A 16,021-nucleotide genomic window follows, 5' to 3' on the forward strand; every position below is an offset into this window, starting at 1 on the left:
GCTCTGCCTTGTTTACTGTTGGAAGGGGAACCATTTGGTAAAACACTTAGGGAAAAGTGACTCCTCACTCCTGGTGTACTTGACTTCAACTATGAATATTCAGTTCATTATACATAGATTATCTAGGGGCCTTCTTTCCAGGCAGTGACAGTCCCTGGACAGGACAGCACAGAATGGCAGTTCTTTCTGCAACATACACACGGGTTTACCAGTCTCTAGATCCTAAAATCGGCTCAAGAAAGCAGCCACACTGCCATCAGGAAATAAAGCAGGCATTGGTAGTGCTCAGTGTTGGTTGGCTGATTTGACTGGGTAATGGGTTGCTAGCAATTCTCATTGCCTCCTAGGGTCCTTAATTCAAATAATTAACCTTCAGAATTTACTTATAAAGCTCTGTTCAGTGTGTGGAGGTATCGGTGTTAGATGAACAGTAAGTCAGAAGGCTCTGTCACTGATGGGTGACCATGAGTTCAGCCACAATTCTGCTAAGCTCCACTCCATCTGTAGCGAAACGGTTAACGGCTCTCATCCAGCACTCTGATCTTGACCATATCTCTGAATCTTGTTCATTTCAGTAGAGCTCTTGCTGTCAAGACTATTTCTGGACCAGGGTATGTGTGGTTGGGCACACCAAAGCCTGGGGTGACCTGTGTGTGGCAGGCCACCCCTGTTGCTGGCAGACCTGGCTATCCTCTTGTTCTCCATGTTGCTGACACTGGCCAGTCCCTTCTGAGGAGTAAGTTGGTGATGCTAGGGTAATGTAGTCTCATCATTAAAGACTTCCATTCAGAATTTCTGGCATAGAATATAGTGTGAATCAGTTCCATCATGAAATGGTATGTTGCCAACCCTCACAGGAAGAGTTAGGTAAGAAGCACTAGTGGGTCAGGTGTTCCACCACCACTGTATGGTGCACTCTGGATGTATCTGGAGTGAGGTGAAATGTTTTTTAGCAGGGATGCTTTTGATGTGATAAAACACGCCTGACTACATTTTACAAAGCCTCAACATCGAGTTCAAGCCACATGTCTTTTTACAGACAGTTCAGTAAACATTGTATGTATGTGTGAATACAAACATGCTTGCATAGGTGGTGGTGCATGGAAGCTAGAAGTTGGCACTGGGCATCTTGCTCAGTCACTTGCCATCTTATTTTTGGAAGCAGGGTCTCTCACTGGATCTGGAGTTCACTGGTGTCACTAGACTGCCTGGCCAATGGGCTCCTGAGATTTACTTCTATGTCCCCATCCCCAGTGCTGGGATTACAGTCACACATTGCACCCAGCTTTTTACATAGGTACTGGGGAGCCAATTTTAGGTCCTCAGGCTAGCATGGCAGGCAATTAACAGAGCCCTCTCCCCAGGCCCAGATTACTAAGAATTCCAAAACTCTTTTGATGGAGTCTCATCTGTATTAAGATACACGATGTCAAGTGAAGATGCCCCAGTGCTCTCCAGGTAGACATGGGACTGACCCAGGCAGCTTAAAAGACTTGTGGCTCCTGAAAAACTATGTAAGAGTACCACATCAGGATGGCTTTTTGATTCTCCGAAAAGACTGAAAGAAAAGACCTATTTTACAGAATGAGTTGGCAATATGAAATTACAACCCTATTAGGATTGCTGTAGAGCTTCAAGCTTAAACCGCCCCAAATCACTTGGGAGTTCAGGGGCAGAACAAGAACTATATAGCCAGTCCTAAGGCCAATACAGGTCAGCTGCTGACCTTCTGGAGGCAACAAGCTGAACCACAGGTTACAGGGTGACCTCACATGAGCCAAAATCACCATATCATAGCCAGATACTCACTGTCTTACTTGTGGATGCACAGTCTAAGGTGTGATCGTTACATGGTACTGTGGGAGAGTCTTTTGACAGCATGCACCAGGCCCAGGGTTCCAAGGGTAGGGGTGGTGATAGAGGCATTCTTAAAGGGTCCCTCAAATATGTTAAGGCTCATCTTAAGTCAAAAGCATGAAAGCACTTCGTCTTGCTTTAGCCTGAATTTCCCATCCTTTATCAGGAAAACTCCAGACTGTGACAGAACTCTCTGGAAGAAGGCTAAAAGAAAGGTGGAGGGAAAGCTCCGTTGGAGCAGACAAGAGGATTGCTTTTCTTTTCTAATTGGTATTGTTCTATCACAGGGAGATGATGGACAGATTAATGCAGAGATGAGCAACTATACTCCTTGTCAAACATTTATGGAAAAAGTAGTCATGAACAAGACCCCAAAGTTAACAGACTGAATTGTTGGGAATATAAACATCTCTAGAAATAATAGAGGAAGTTATTTATTTTTTTCTAAAAATTTGTGTTGCCTCCTATCTGGTAGGCAAGTGCTCTACTACTGCTGAGCTACATTACCAGCCTCAGGAAAGTGGAAACTTAAACCAGGCTTATTGCCTGTATGCCTGGCCCAGGGAGTGCCACTATCAGGTGTGGCCTTGTTGGAGGAAGTGTGTCAACGTGGGGGTGGACTTTGAGAGAGCTTTCTCCTGGCTACCTGAGGATGTAAGTCTTCTGTTTATGCTCAGAACAAGATGTAGAATTCTCAGCTCCTTCGGTGCCATGCCTGCCTGGATGCTGCCATGCTTCCCACCATGATGATAATGGATTGAACTCAGAACCTGTAAGCCAGCCCCAATTAAATGTCCTTTTAAAGAGTTGGCTTGGTCATTTCACAGCAGTGGAAAGCCACTCAGGGCTTAATTCTAAACCCCATCCAACCTTGAAAAAAATGGCTGATCCCATACTGCGGGGCTCATACCTCCCAGTGTTTCAAATAAATGTTCAAAATATGAGGCGCATGTGTCAAGAGGCTTCATGAGTCTGTGCAAGGAGATCCTTGTAGACAAGCATGGGTCAATTTGAGCATCAACACAGCATGACCTAATGGAACCCAGAAGTCCATAAGCTGTGTAAGGAAAGCACTTGCTCACACACTGTCAATGGAAACTGAAGATGAATGATGGCAATAGAAAACCACGTAGCAACCACTGGTATATAAGCCCTGTGTGGCCCAAAGCACCCCCAACAATGTGCTCATAGAAACAGAATGGCAACTCTACACAAAGAAGTGATCATGGTGTCCTGGTGAGCTTTATGTTAGCTTGATACAAGCTTGTCATTTGTGAGGAGGGATTCTCAATTGAGAATATGCCTAAGAGATAATCTGTGGTACATACTCTTGAGTAATGATTGATGTGGGCCCAGCTCACCCAGGGCAATGTCAACCCTGGGAATATGGTCCTAGATGGTATTTAAAAAGCAGGCTGAATAAGCTATGGCGAGCAAGCCAGTTAGCTGCACTCCTGCATAGCTTCTGTTTCATTTCCTGCCCCCAGGTTCCTGCTTTGACTTCCTTCAGTATGGACTGTGATGTGAAAGTATAAGTCATATAAACCCTTTTCCCAGGTTCCTTTTGGTTTCAATGCTTTTTATTATAGCTGCAGGAAACCTTAAGACACATAGTAAACAAGTGGCTGGTCCTAACGTTAATGATGCAGAGGCCATAGCATCTCACTGGGATGCAATGATGCCACGTAGAGGCAGAAACAGGGACTGCCAAATTCAAATTCAGCTTGAAGAACAGGTCCACCTCCCTAAAAAAGGTAACTTAAAACATGTTTTATCTTGAGACCCAAGAAGTGAATACATTACATTATCCAGAGCATGCCACACACCAGAAAAACACACACAGAATGTCTTTACTAGAACTGGAAACATTTGAATGAAGCCTGCAGGTATTGTTGACTGTTGTTATGGCATCAATGCCAATTTTCCTGAAAGTCTTCAGAGAGTGTAAGTTCTTTAATTTACTCTAAACAGCACAGTGCATGTTTGGACGTGTTGTTGTGACCTCCCAGTTACACCTCACACAGCAGTTATATAAAATGATAAGTTAACGAGAACCGCATGAAGGGTGAGTGGAATCCCTTGTAGTATATTTATAAGTTCCTGCAGCTGAAAATTATTTAAAAACTGTTAAATCTGGTTGAAAAAAAGTTCAGTACATGGCTAAAACCAGAGGGTAGAATGGCACATAAAATAAACAAGACTATTAATATACAAGAGACATCCAGAAGATACATACCTCACAGGAGCTCTGGATGGGCCTGATGGCACTCACCTAGGTACTTGTAAAGTTAAAGCAGGAGGGCCCCAGCTTGAGGTCAGGCCAGGCCATATAGAAACCGTATCCCAAAAAATGAAATAAAGGGAATGCCTGGTGAGATAGCTCAGCTGCTAAAAACCAGTATTGCTTTTGTAGAGGACCTGGGTTTGATTCACAGCACCTACAACACAGCTCATAACCACTTGTGAACCCAGTTCCAAAGGATCTACCGCCTTCTTCTGGCCAATGTGGGCACTAGGCACATATGTGGTACACCACATACATACACACCTAAGGGAGGGAGGTCAAAAGAGGATGTTAGATCTCCAGGAACTGGTTACAGATGGTTGTAAGCTGCTATGTACCTGCTCAGAGCCAATCTGGTCCTCACTGGCCTGAGGCTAAGTAGACTGGGGGTACTGGCCAGTGAGCCCCGATTTGTCTTTTGCCACCTCAGACCCCAGACCACCACGTCTGATTTTTCACCCAGGTTCTAGGGATTGAAGCCTTCGTATTTATGAGACAAACACCTCATGAATGAGTGATCGCCAAGCTAGCTTTGAGTCTGTGGAAACTTGGACTGTGGCCTAGCTAACAGAATTGGAGGCTTTATCAGCTTCTGATTTTGCTCAGCTCTGCTTCCTGATACACTAGTAAGAGGCAGTCACACATTCCTACCTCCATAGACCAAGCCCAGCTGCCATGCCTTCTTGGTCAATGGACTGACAGCCTCTTTAACTGAAGGAAACCAAAGCTTTCTTCTCTTGAGCTGATTACTCAGCATTCTGTCACAACAAGGAAGAGTAACAAACACTGTTCCACATTAAATGAAATGGGCAGTCTCTAAGCACGCTGTCGAATAACATAAACCAGAATCTTTTAAGATGGAGACAAGTCAGAAACAGCAGACGGTGCAAACAGGAACTTAGTGCACACAGTACCTGGCATGTGGCAAGTTTCAACCCAGGTGGGAAAATAAGGCATTGTGGATAAATGAACGCTATCCAAGGGTTCCCTTCGCTGCAGCGGGAACACTGCACAGACACTTTAAGGCACCTTATCAAACAAAAATGTTTGAAGATGATAGGACAACATCCAGAGCCATAACTTTCCTTTAGTAATGTTATAATATACACGTCTACATTTAGGATCTAAGAGAAAACAGGGCTTATGTACAGTGATGTACATAATATGTGTCTTACTGAAAAGGGGATGAAGATACAGTTCAGAACTAGAATACACACAGAGCTTGAGGCTAGCCTGGCTACAAGCAAGACCCAATTCTACGCTCTTCTTAAAACAAAAGCAAAAGCTGGGTGTGGTGGCGCACGCCTTTAATCCCAGCACTCGGGAGGCAGAGGCAGTTGGATTTCTGAGTTCGAGGCCAGCCTGGTCTACAAAGTGAGTTCCAGGACAGCCAGGGCTACACAGAGAAACCCTGTCTCGAAAAACCACCCCCCCAATCAAAAAACAAAAGCAAAACCACAAACAAAAATAATTAAAATAACAAAAAGGAGGCCACAGAAATAAGTTATTTCCTCTATTTTCTTTCTCTCTCTCTCTCTTTCTTTCTTTCTTGAGACAGGGTCTGATGTCCTAGAACTTTGTAGGCTGGCCTTGAACTCACTGAGAGTCCAAAGGCCACCACCCCTGGCTTGAAAGTTCTATTTTTAAAGCTAAGTTCTATGGTATACATCTAAAGTCCCCACTACTTGGGAGGCACAGGCCTGTATGGGCCAAGGTCTTCTTTTGTGGGAGTGAAATCGAAGGGGATGAATATGTATTTGGTGTTTTTCTTTTCCAAGACAGGGTTTTTCTGTAATCTCAGGCTTCTCCTGGAATTCACTCTGTAGACCAGGCTAGCCTCTGCTATTCAGAGCTCTGCCTGCCTCTGCTTCCCAAGTGCTGGGATCAAAGGAGTGCACTACCATGCCCAGTCAATATATGGTACTGATTTTTCAACTGATACATAATACAATACCACAATCTTAATGTTATGGGGGAAAAAAAAAAAGAGAGAAACTTTCCAATGTCAATAGTGGTATCTGGCAATAAAATGGAGCAGTTTATTTGCTTATTCTTTTCTTGTTTCCCAATGTTCTGTCATAAACACACATTTTTATAACCAGAAAACAATGTGGCTTTTTTTTTTTCCTTCTTTGTATAGAAGGAAAAAACAATCCCCTCATTAAGGTGGGTTTGGCATCTACATAAAGGAAAAGCATGCGGCACTTACCTGGCCATGCTCCAGGACTTTCCAGAAGACGAAATGCAAGCGCAGCAGTGTAGGGATGCACACTTACATTACGTACAAAATCTCAACAGGTGACTTCTGATACACAGTAAATCCAAGAACAGCATCACAAAACATCACTGAAGTATACTAAAATAAGGTTATTTACTGAAAAATGATACATTGGACATAATCTGTATATAGAACAAAGCAATTAATGGTAAACTTAATAAGGCACCTTTCAAATCAGATGCTGTACAAAATACATTTAGTGTTACATATCAAAGATGAATCTATATTTTTGGTGTTTTACAACTGCATAATAAAAATGCTTTTTTTTAAACCTGTCAATGCCTTATGTACAGTTTCCCTAAGCTATTAATATTTCCATTTTATACAATATATGCTACATTTTAGTTTTTAAGTGGGAAAAACAAAGGCCACTAAAGAGCTTAAATAATTCCACTGAAAGGAAAGAACAGAGTACAACCTAAAAGTACAGTGTTATGTCTAATTTTTTGCCAAAGCCATACTCACAGGCTTTCTTTATGGGATGACCCTTCCTGTCCTCTGTGGACTCATACACTGCTTGCCTAGTTTCCACTCCTTACAGCCAGGAGGTGGGAGAACTGTCCCTGCTTAACAACTGACGCAAGTCAACTTGTGTCATTACCACAAGAGCTACATCACCTTTCTTTTCACATGACTTACACCTCTGTTGAAATTATCTTAGGTATTTGGAAACATTTCAAAACAATACATAGCTGAAAAGACAAGTGTATTGCTTAGGAAATCTGCCCTGGAATAGACTACTCAATATCCAATTTGACCTTAGGCCAAATCAGAGATGCATGGTTCTTGAAAAATTTGTCCTTTTACTCTAAACAAGAAAAATATCTAAAAAAGAAAAGCAAATTGAGTATCATTAGAATGAATAAATTAAAACTGGCACATTCCAGGACAACAGATGATGACAGCAAAAGGTGACTTTATGTGCTTAGTCAAGTTTCTAGACACTGGAAGGTTAACAACATGCTGACTAAAATATCTTTTTGTTACAGTATTCCTAGAGAAATCAGTTCAGATTTTATACTCAGAACAGTACTCAGTGCTGCAGAAACCTCAGAGAATCAGGCTGGGGCAAATCTTAACATGCTCTGTACCAGAGAGCTACTGGTCATACAAACCACACATGACGGCTTCCTGGATTACTTGGGATTTATTTAGGCAGTTTGGGGTTTTGGGCTTTTATTTTTAATTATTTAAATGATGGCTGATTTTAGCCATCTGTTTTTTAAACTCTAGATTCAAAGGGGGAACCAAATCATAGTTTCCAGATTTTTACAAGTTGTTAAGTAACTACATAATACTTATTCCATTACACAGTGGGTTCTATTCTTTTTTCCTTTAAACGAGTTTTGTGGAGTGCATGGTGTGTGTCTGGGGGGGAGGGGCACAAGCCATGGAGTGTGTGGAAGTCAGAGGACAACTATGGGGCAGTTGGCTCCCCCTTCACGATGTGTCCCCCAGAGTCTGAATTGAGGCTGAGAACTTGGCAGCAAATGCCTTTATCTACTGAGCTATCTCACTGGCCAAAGGGCTGATACACTCTTTAAATATTTTACTTACTGAATTTTACATTTACAGCTGAGAGGGAGAAGAGAACAGAGTAAGTTTAATGCAGCTTTTGATTTTAGGATTCCAAATAAGGAAAAGCAGCAGCGTTTGCCATTTCGAGAACATCACTGATTCCCATGAGTGCAGTGATGGCAGCGTGGGAAGGCAGTGACTGGAGCGCTCAGTGCCTGCCTTATAATTAACTCCTGACAGCCTTTCTTAGAGAAGTCATTACAGTGGCTGCCACGCACAACTGAAACATGCCAAAGAATTATTCCTTAGGTATATCATTAAGATGATAAGTGACAAAAAAGATTTAGTTTATTCAGGAAAGATATATCCTGGCTAACTGGACGTAGGTAAAATCAGACCTCAGTACTCTCAGGCTTTAGGTACATCAAATGAGACTCACTAAACAAAACAGGCAAGACAAATCTCAAATTTGTGGAATATGAGCTGTAGTTTAGTCATGCCTGTAGGTGGACAGATAGACATATGCTCTACCTGCCTCCCATTTAATTTCAATCGCTCTATGTGCTGATATAATCACCTTTAGTTTATGTTTCATCCAAAGAGCCAATGCCACTTGATGCTCACATGGCTTGTTTGCTTAGAACATTTAAATAGTATGATATTGGTATAATAAGCTTGAACCAGATCTGTTTTTTGAGATAACAAGGCCTATATTTATTTTATAATAAAATACACATCATTTTATTTAATAATGTTCAGTGTAAATATGGGTAGTGACTGGGTACTTCTGCCTCTTGTCTTCACAATTAGGGACCAGAAATTGTAAAACCAAATTTCAAAAGATTTAGATATCTAAAATACATTTACTGTTAGTTGAAAAAAATCAGCTGACATTCTCATAAAAGATATGAGACAATATCTTAGTGAAGTTTTAAAATGCATGAATTCTGAAATTCATACATAGTTCTACTTTAAAACACTTCCCATCAAGGATCAGATGTGAGACACAGCGTATGGGCTGTCTTGTATAGAACTGAGTGTGTAGGTAAAACATGGCTAGAATGACAGCTGTGCAGGTTCTGAAAATAAAAGCATGTTACACGAGGATCAACTTTCCTTTTTAGAAGGTACCGAGAACAAAGACTCCAGAATTTGATCACAGGTATGCACATTGTGATCAGATGCAGTACGGAAGAGGCGTTTCTTTCAAAGTATGGTTCAAGACAGAGAGCTCCAATTCTGGATAGGAGGCTTTTTATAACAAAAATAATTACCAAAAGGAGAACAAAATGGTGACTGAGGGAAAACAGTCCAAGTCTATGGACACTTTACATGGAGTTTGGCTTTCACAACTATTATGCTAAAAATAAAGTCGGTGGAGAAGTTACTACAGTTACAAGGTGGATGGCTTTTATGAAATTGGCGAATGTCAATTAGATATTGCATATTTAAACCACTGGCCACAAATACCTTCCTGTGCAACCTTTACATTCTTGTCTTCTAAGCCCCAGGGCAGCAGAGGAATTCTGGTATGCATATCAAAGGTATGGTGCACCATCATAAACCAGGCAGTATCCCAAAGAGATCATAATCTATAGGCTGTTTACAAAGACAGAACACAGACAGATGTTTCCTCTGGTAGAAGGCAAATATGCCTTTTTCCATCTCTGCTGAGCTCATTAATTTTCTTACGGCTTTCACAGAAAGCACCACTTTATGGACAGGACAGTGAGTACCCAGAGGTTGACCAGAGACTTCTTATCAGGATTGGAGTCTTGATGCAGTTCATAAAAACCAAAAAAGCATCAAAACCAAACCAAAACAAAAAAACCCCACATTTAAAACAAAGCTGTCCATATATAAAGAATGACATGTTTGAAGTTCCAATCTTGCATTCTGTAGAGTACGGTAAGGTTTACTGTTAGCAGCCTGTGAAGATGTAGAGGATGTAGATGTAGAGTCTGGAAACCAAGTCAACATCCCATTCCATGCTAATTCCACCCATTCCTTGGGTGAAGAAGTTCTTGCAGTCTAAATTCTCCCTCAAAATTGTTTAATTGTCAAATCTTTACATCCTGGGATTCCACCATTTTTGCAAGCGTCTTCTTGATTCTCAAAGCTGTGAGTCTGGAGGCTGGATTATGGGCCCAGCATTCTGACATTAGCTTCAAAACTGCTCGAAGACACTAAAGAGAAATGCAGACAGAGTGTGGTGAGCATAGAGTAACTTGGCACTCACTCATCACTTTACAGGGACTTGGCTCCAACTTACTTCATCGCTGTTCCAGCGGTTAGACACGATTGGCCGCAAGCGTTTCACACACACAACCTCACGCATGTCCTCATAGGATGGGTCACTGGGTACCATGTTGTAATATGGTAATTGATATTCCTCCACGATTCCTGCAGGGAGTGAGAAAACAGTGAGCAAATCCACGGTAGTAGGACTACTCTCAGCTGACATATACAGCATCTCTCACTGAATTGTGGAACTAAGAATGGTTCCTATATAAAGAAGAAACACAATCTGAATAATAGTAAATATGTTTCTCTATTATTTATGACCCATTACTTTCCCTACCTCTGACAGACAAAGTCTATCGCAATGACAGTGTTTCTTTTGAGGGTAGAACACTCTGAGGCAAGAGGACTGTGAACTGAAGCCAGCCTGGGCTACAAGAAACGAAACACTTAAAAATCAAAGGAAATGAGTAGAAATAAGATTATTTTTAATTAAAAAAACTTTTAGTGCAAATTTACTTCTTTGTGCCTACTAGTGAATATCTATTGCTCTCTGCTGGGCGAGAGGCTGACCATGATCTGTGGGCAAGCTCACAAAGCAGGGACCTGTGAGTCCCTGCCCACTGCTCTCTGGCTGACAGTCGGTGCAAACACTGCTGCTATGCTGAACATACTTCCTTGAGAGGATGGAGTTCTAGCCCACGCTACAGAGCAAATGTACGTGCTGAGCAGACCGAGTCTCAGTCACAGCTGACTGAGGGAGGAATGAAACGTGTCTTCTCTGAAGACGCTGGAGAAGGCTGTTGGGAACCTGTCTTGGATTTTCTGAGCTTTGCTCTTGACACTTTTCCCTTAGACAACTATGTGTGTAATTCTGATGAAACCAGAGGATCTGAGAGTGGTCCTGAGAAACCCTGACCCAGGTGACACAAATGAGGTAATTATTTTTTAAATGACAAGTAAATACAATCGGAAACACTTTTCAAATTCTTACCTCCTGTAACACAACGACGAGCCATTTCCCAAATGATCAAACCAAAGCTATAGATGTCAGCCATGATGTAGGGCTGGAAATGGTTTTTATTCAGGCTTTCATCCAGCACTTCTGGAGCCATGTACCGCTTGGTGCCCACCCTGGTATTCAAGGGTATGTCAACTTCATTTGTATCACTAAGACATGGGGAAGACAACAGTCAGGTTGAGGACCAAACAATATTTCATCTCTGTACATTCTTATAAAGTTGAACACCTTTATAGTTTTTATATGCTGCATAAACTAACATCCCAAGCAGGATCTGGGACAACTGTTCTGAGCCTTGGTACCATGTCTGCCACAAATCACTAACTGACTTTTTCACACTAAACTGGATTAACACAAATACCTTTCATAAATTCAGCTGAGGCTCTGTCACCAAAGAAGCTCTGTTTTTATCAAAAGATAACAACACTGGCCTAGGGTGTGGCTCAGCTGGCACAGTGCTTGTTTGTATATATACAGTAGGCCCAGAGTTCCATTCTCAGCACCACATAAATCCAGCGTGGTGATCCATGCCTGGCATCCTAACACTAAGCACTAATGATGTAGGGACAGGATGATCGGAATTTCAAGGTCAATCTTGGCTAAATAGTTGGTTCTAGTCCAGCCTGGGTTACATATGATCCTATCTTTAAAAAAGATGACAAAATTTTATATAAGAAAAGTACAAGTACAGACAATTATATCTGAGAAATGAGTATAAAAATAAAAGAAAAATAATTTATTTTTACCATTCTTATACAATCATCTTAACATTAGAGATGCAGAATTAAGTCGGGCAGTAGTGGCACACATCTTTAATCCCAGCACTCTGGAGGCAGAGGCAGGCGATTTCTGAGTTCGAGGCCAGCCTGGTCTACAAAATGAGTTCCAGGACAGCCAGGGCTATACAGAGAAACCCTGTCTCGAAAAACCAAAAACAAACAAACAAACAAACAAAAAAGGATGCAGAATTAAAATTTATTTCTCAAAAAAAATTTATTTCTCATGGATCCAATTTAATTTACTTATATTATAAACAAAGTAATATCTATAAAATAGTCAATCAGTAATAAATGACTTTTTAAGTTTTCTTTCTTTTTTTCTTTTTCTTTTTTTTCCTTTTTTCTTTTTGGTTTTTCGAGACAGGGTTTCTCTGCGAAGCCATGGCTGTCCTGGAATTCACTCTCGAAAAACAAACAAACAAAAGACAAAGTTGAATAACATTCTGATACTATAAAATTATTTTCATGGTTTTTGCTGAACCACTGCAAACACACACAAAGGTAGAACCTACATGCAAAGAATGAGTTGAAGTACAGGCCACTAATTCACACTGTGGTATTCTGTTCATTCATTTATGGCAGCCAAGTTCTAAGTTGCCAAGGCATCTCAATCATGTGATTACATTTCCATGAACTGTCTTTATTATCCCACAAATCATTACCTTTCAGTGTACTGATCTGCACTTAGTGTAAAGGAATGGGCTTACTTAGGTTAATTAAAACCAGGACTTGCCAAGTTTCTTTGAGTCAGAGAGCTACTGACAGTGATAAGATTTTGTCTTTAGAAATTGTGCAAGTAAATTATAACATATGTCACTCTATATTTATGAACTATATATATGTGTGTGTGTGTGTGTGTATCACTATACATTTATATATACATTTATGAATTTTAAATCTCCTAACTAGAAATTGCAGTTAACTACAGAATCATCTCTTTAATTAGGAAAGTATGATTTAAGAAACATTTTTGATTTAACCCTGCCCAGTGTGAGCTGTCAAGGCACAGACAGGCCCCCTATAGACGAAGCAGAAAGGAGCCAAACTGACTACATGATGAGAAAGCAGATTGGTTAGAATTGCCATGTGGTTCAGCAGGAGGAGCACATGCAAAGGTGATACAGCCACAGAGGCTTTATCCAGGTTTCTCAATGGACTATGTAGCAGAGTTAAAAGTCCCTAAAATAAGACATCCAGGAAGCAGGAGATGCTAGGACTACGAATGTCCAATAAAGAAAAGCTACAAGTACGAAACAGAGCTAGCTTAAGAGAGGGTACCTTTACTGCAGGTAGCAAAACAGTGGATGGGCTACCTAAGTTCCCCAGAGCCCAGGTGATGCTATCCTAAGAGTCAGGTGCTAGACATGGAGCTGCAAGGCCTATGCATGTTCTGGGTTTCAGTCATGCTCTAGTCAAGTTTTCTTGCTGTGTTTGTAGTCGTTCCTTTTAGAATAGAAATGGTTACTCTGTGACACAGTGTATTAGAAATATCTACCTTAGTTTTGATCTCATATAGGGCTAACAGTTAAGGAATTGTGCCAAATGTATGAGAAATTCTGACCTTGGGCTTTTGTTCTTGTTGCTGGTTTGTTTATATGATTTTGTGTTTTGGAGACAAGGTCTATTACATAGCTCTGGGTGTCCTTAAACTCAGGAGGATCCACACACCCCTGTCACCCAAGTGCTGGGATTAGCGATCTGTGCCATCACACCTTGCATTCAATCTTCGTTTTGAGCAACATTAGAACTGTTAAGACTTCAAGGACTCTGTAGAGCTAGGTTCATTTTGTATGATTACCATAAGATAAATCATGAATGTTAACAATCAAGGGTGGAATACTACAGCTTAAATGTCAAGTTTGGGTGTCAAGTTGGCAAGAGGTGGATTCACAGAATTTAAATTTAACTGTCTATTGAACAGAGTGGGGATCATTTCAGACACGGGACTCTGTGTGTCTTTGAGGGTATTTCCAGGTGTTTCAGTATGAGAGGAATGACCTAACTTGGATATGAGCAGCACCACCCATCAACTGGAGCCCAGACTTAATGAAAAGGGAAAAAGCAAGACAATTATCTCTCCTTCTTTCTGACTGCATGCACTGTCTTGAGCCACCGTCACCATGTTCTTCCCTTCCTTCATTGGCTTTTGGCCAGGTATTCTGTCTCAGTAAACATGATGAGTACTTATGCCAACAAGCACTGTTGGTGTCAAGAGCACAGTTAATGGTGCTCACTATGGCAGCACGTGTACTAAAACTGGTGCAGAGAAGATGACAGAGGCCCCCCGCTCAAGGATGATAAGTGAATTTGTTTTTTTTTTTTTTTTTTGGTTTTTCGAGAAAGGGTTTCCCTGTGAAGCCCCGGCTGTCCTGGAACTCACTTTGTAGACCAGGCTGGCCTCAAACTCAGAAATCCGCCTGCCTCTGCCTCCCAAGTGCTGGGATTAAAGGCGTGCGCCATCATGCCTGGCTGACAAGTTAATTTGTGAAGCTTTAAAAAAAAGGAAGAAGAGAAAGAAAAAGCCAAGAGGTGCTGCTGCATGCCTTTAGTCTGCACACTCAGGAGGCAGAGGCTGGTGGATCTCTGTGAGTTCAAGGCCAGCCTGGTCTACTAAGCAAGTTCCAGACAGCTAGGGTTACACAGAGAAACTCTGTCTTCAAAAACCAAAAACCAACCAAAAACCAAAACCTCAACCTGTAGCGACAATCTCTTACAAGCAACCTGTCACTAAAAAAGCTGATGGTCAATGAGCTTTTGTAGGAAATAGATGGGACACTGGCAGGAAGAGAGAGGATTCTGGGAAATAGTGAGAGAATAAAAGGAGACTTAAGAGAGGCACAAGGAGATTTGAGCTAGACACTGAGGGAGAGAATGAAGAAAGCAACAGGCCAGGACTGAAGGAAAGGTAACTGACCAAGTGGTAGGCAGAATAGTTTCAATGGGCTAAGTAAGTTATGGGCTAGTCAGGAAATGAGCCAAAGCTTATGGCCTAGGCATTTAATAATAAAATAACAAAAAGAAAACTGTTAATGATCAAGAAGATAAGTTGAGATGGCCTATACAATTATAATAAAACAAAAGCTAGGTGTGGCGGCATGGTGGCACATGCTTTTAATCCCACCACTGGCTGAGGCCAAGAGAACCTCAGAGAGTTCCAGGTCAGCCTGGTCCACCGAGTTCCCTATCAGTTTGGGGGACAAAGTGAGTCCTTGCCTCAAAATGAACAACAACAAAACAAGTATATATTCACTCTTTATGTGCATGTATGTGTGTCTGCATGAGTTCATATGCACCAAGTGACTGCAGCCGTCTAGGAAGGCCAGATCCCCCGGCAGCTTTGAGAAGCTTGATGTAGGTGCTAGGAGATGACCTCAGGTCCTTGCAAGAGCAGAAAGTGCTCTAACCTGCAAAGTCGTCTCTCCAGTCCCCCATCTAGTCAACTAATATTTTTACCTTTTGGCCTTAAATGAATTCTAAAATGTGAAACAACTGCTCCATTCTTAAATACAACTACCTCAACAGTCACTTGAAATTTTTATAGTTGAAATTGTTTTAGAAAACTGACAACATCAAAAGAAAGTACCTAATTATTTCCCCTATTTACAGGAGTGTAAATTCACACACAATACTGTTCTGAAGCAGTATTATACACAATATGCCATTAAGTTAATATATGGAAACTCTTCCAGTAGCCTCCTTTATCTAGAAATCTATTATGAATAAAAATTGATGAGGCTTGTCCATTTATAGCCATTTTGCTTTATGTCTGCCAGCTATTTCATATTGTTGCTATAAAATGCCTGCCAGTCACTGATGTAGAAAAGAAACTTGACTCAGAGCAGGGTCAGGCTGACCACAAACTCTGTTATGTTCTAGATGTTATAAGGTTTGTTAACCTTAAGAAACTCCAGGGCAGTTGGAGAGATGGGTCAGAGGTTTAAAAAACTGCTCTTGCAAAGGACCCAGATTCAATTCCCAGCACCCACATGGCAACGCACAACTGTCTGTAACTTCAGTTCTAAGGGATCTGACAGCCTCATACC

At 41.3% G+C, this 16,021-nt stretch overlaps 1 protein-coding gene across 4 annotated transcripts in view; it reads right to left on the reverse strand.

Annotated features, from left to right (window-relative positions):
- Positions 1-6,495: 6,495 nt before the first annotated feature.
- The window catches only part of Bmpr1a (bone morphogenetic protein receptor type 1A), a 90,624-nt gene continuing 81,098 nt past the window's right edge, over positions 6,496-16,021 (reverse strand). For all 4 annotated transcript variants that reach the window (XM_029468796.1, XM_021181625.2, XM_029468794.1 and 1 more), the window contains exons 11-13: positions 11,173-11,348; positions 10,210-10,340; positions 6,496-10,123 (exon numbers count right to left, since the gene is read on the reverse strand). In XM_029468796.1, the coding sequence (XP_029324656.1) occupies positions 9,998-10,123; positions 10,210-10,340; positions 11,173-11,348 (433 nt within the window). In that variant the 3' untranslated portion in view covers positions 6,496-9,997. The remainder of the gene's footprint in view (positions 10,124-10,209; positions 10,341-11,172; positions 11,349-16,021) is intronic.

This window comes from Mus caroli, chromosome 14 (genome assembly GCF_900094665.2).
Source record: "Mus caroli chromosome 14, CAROLI_EIJ_v1.1, whole genome shotgun sequence".
NCBI lineage: Eukaryota > Metazoa > Chordata > Mammalia > Rodentia > Muridae > Mus > Mus caroli.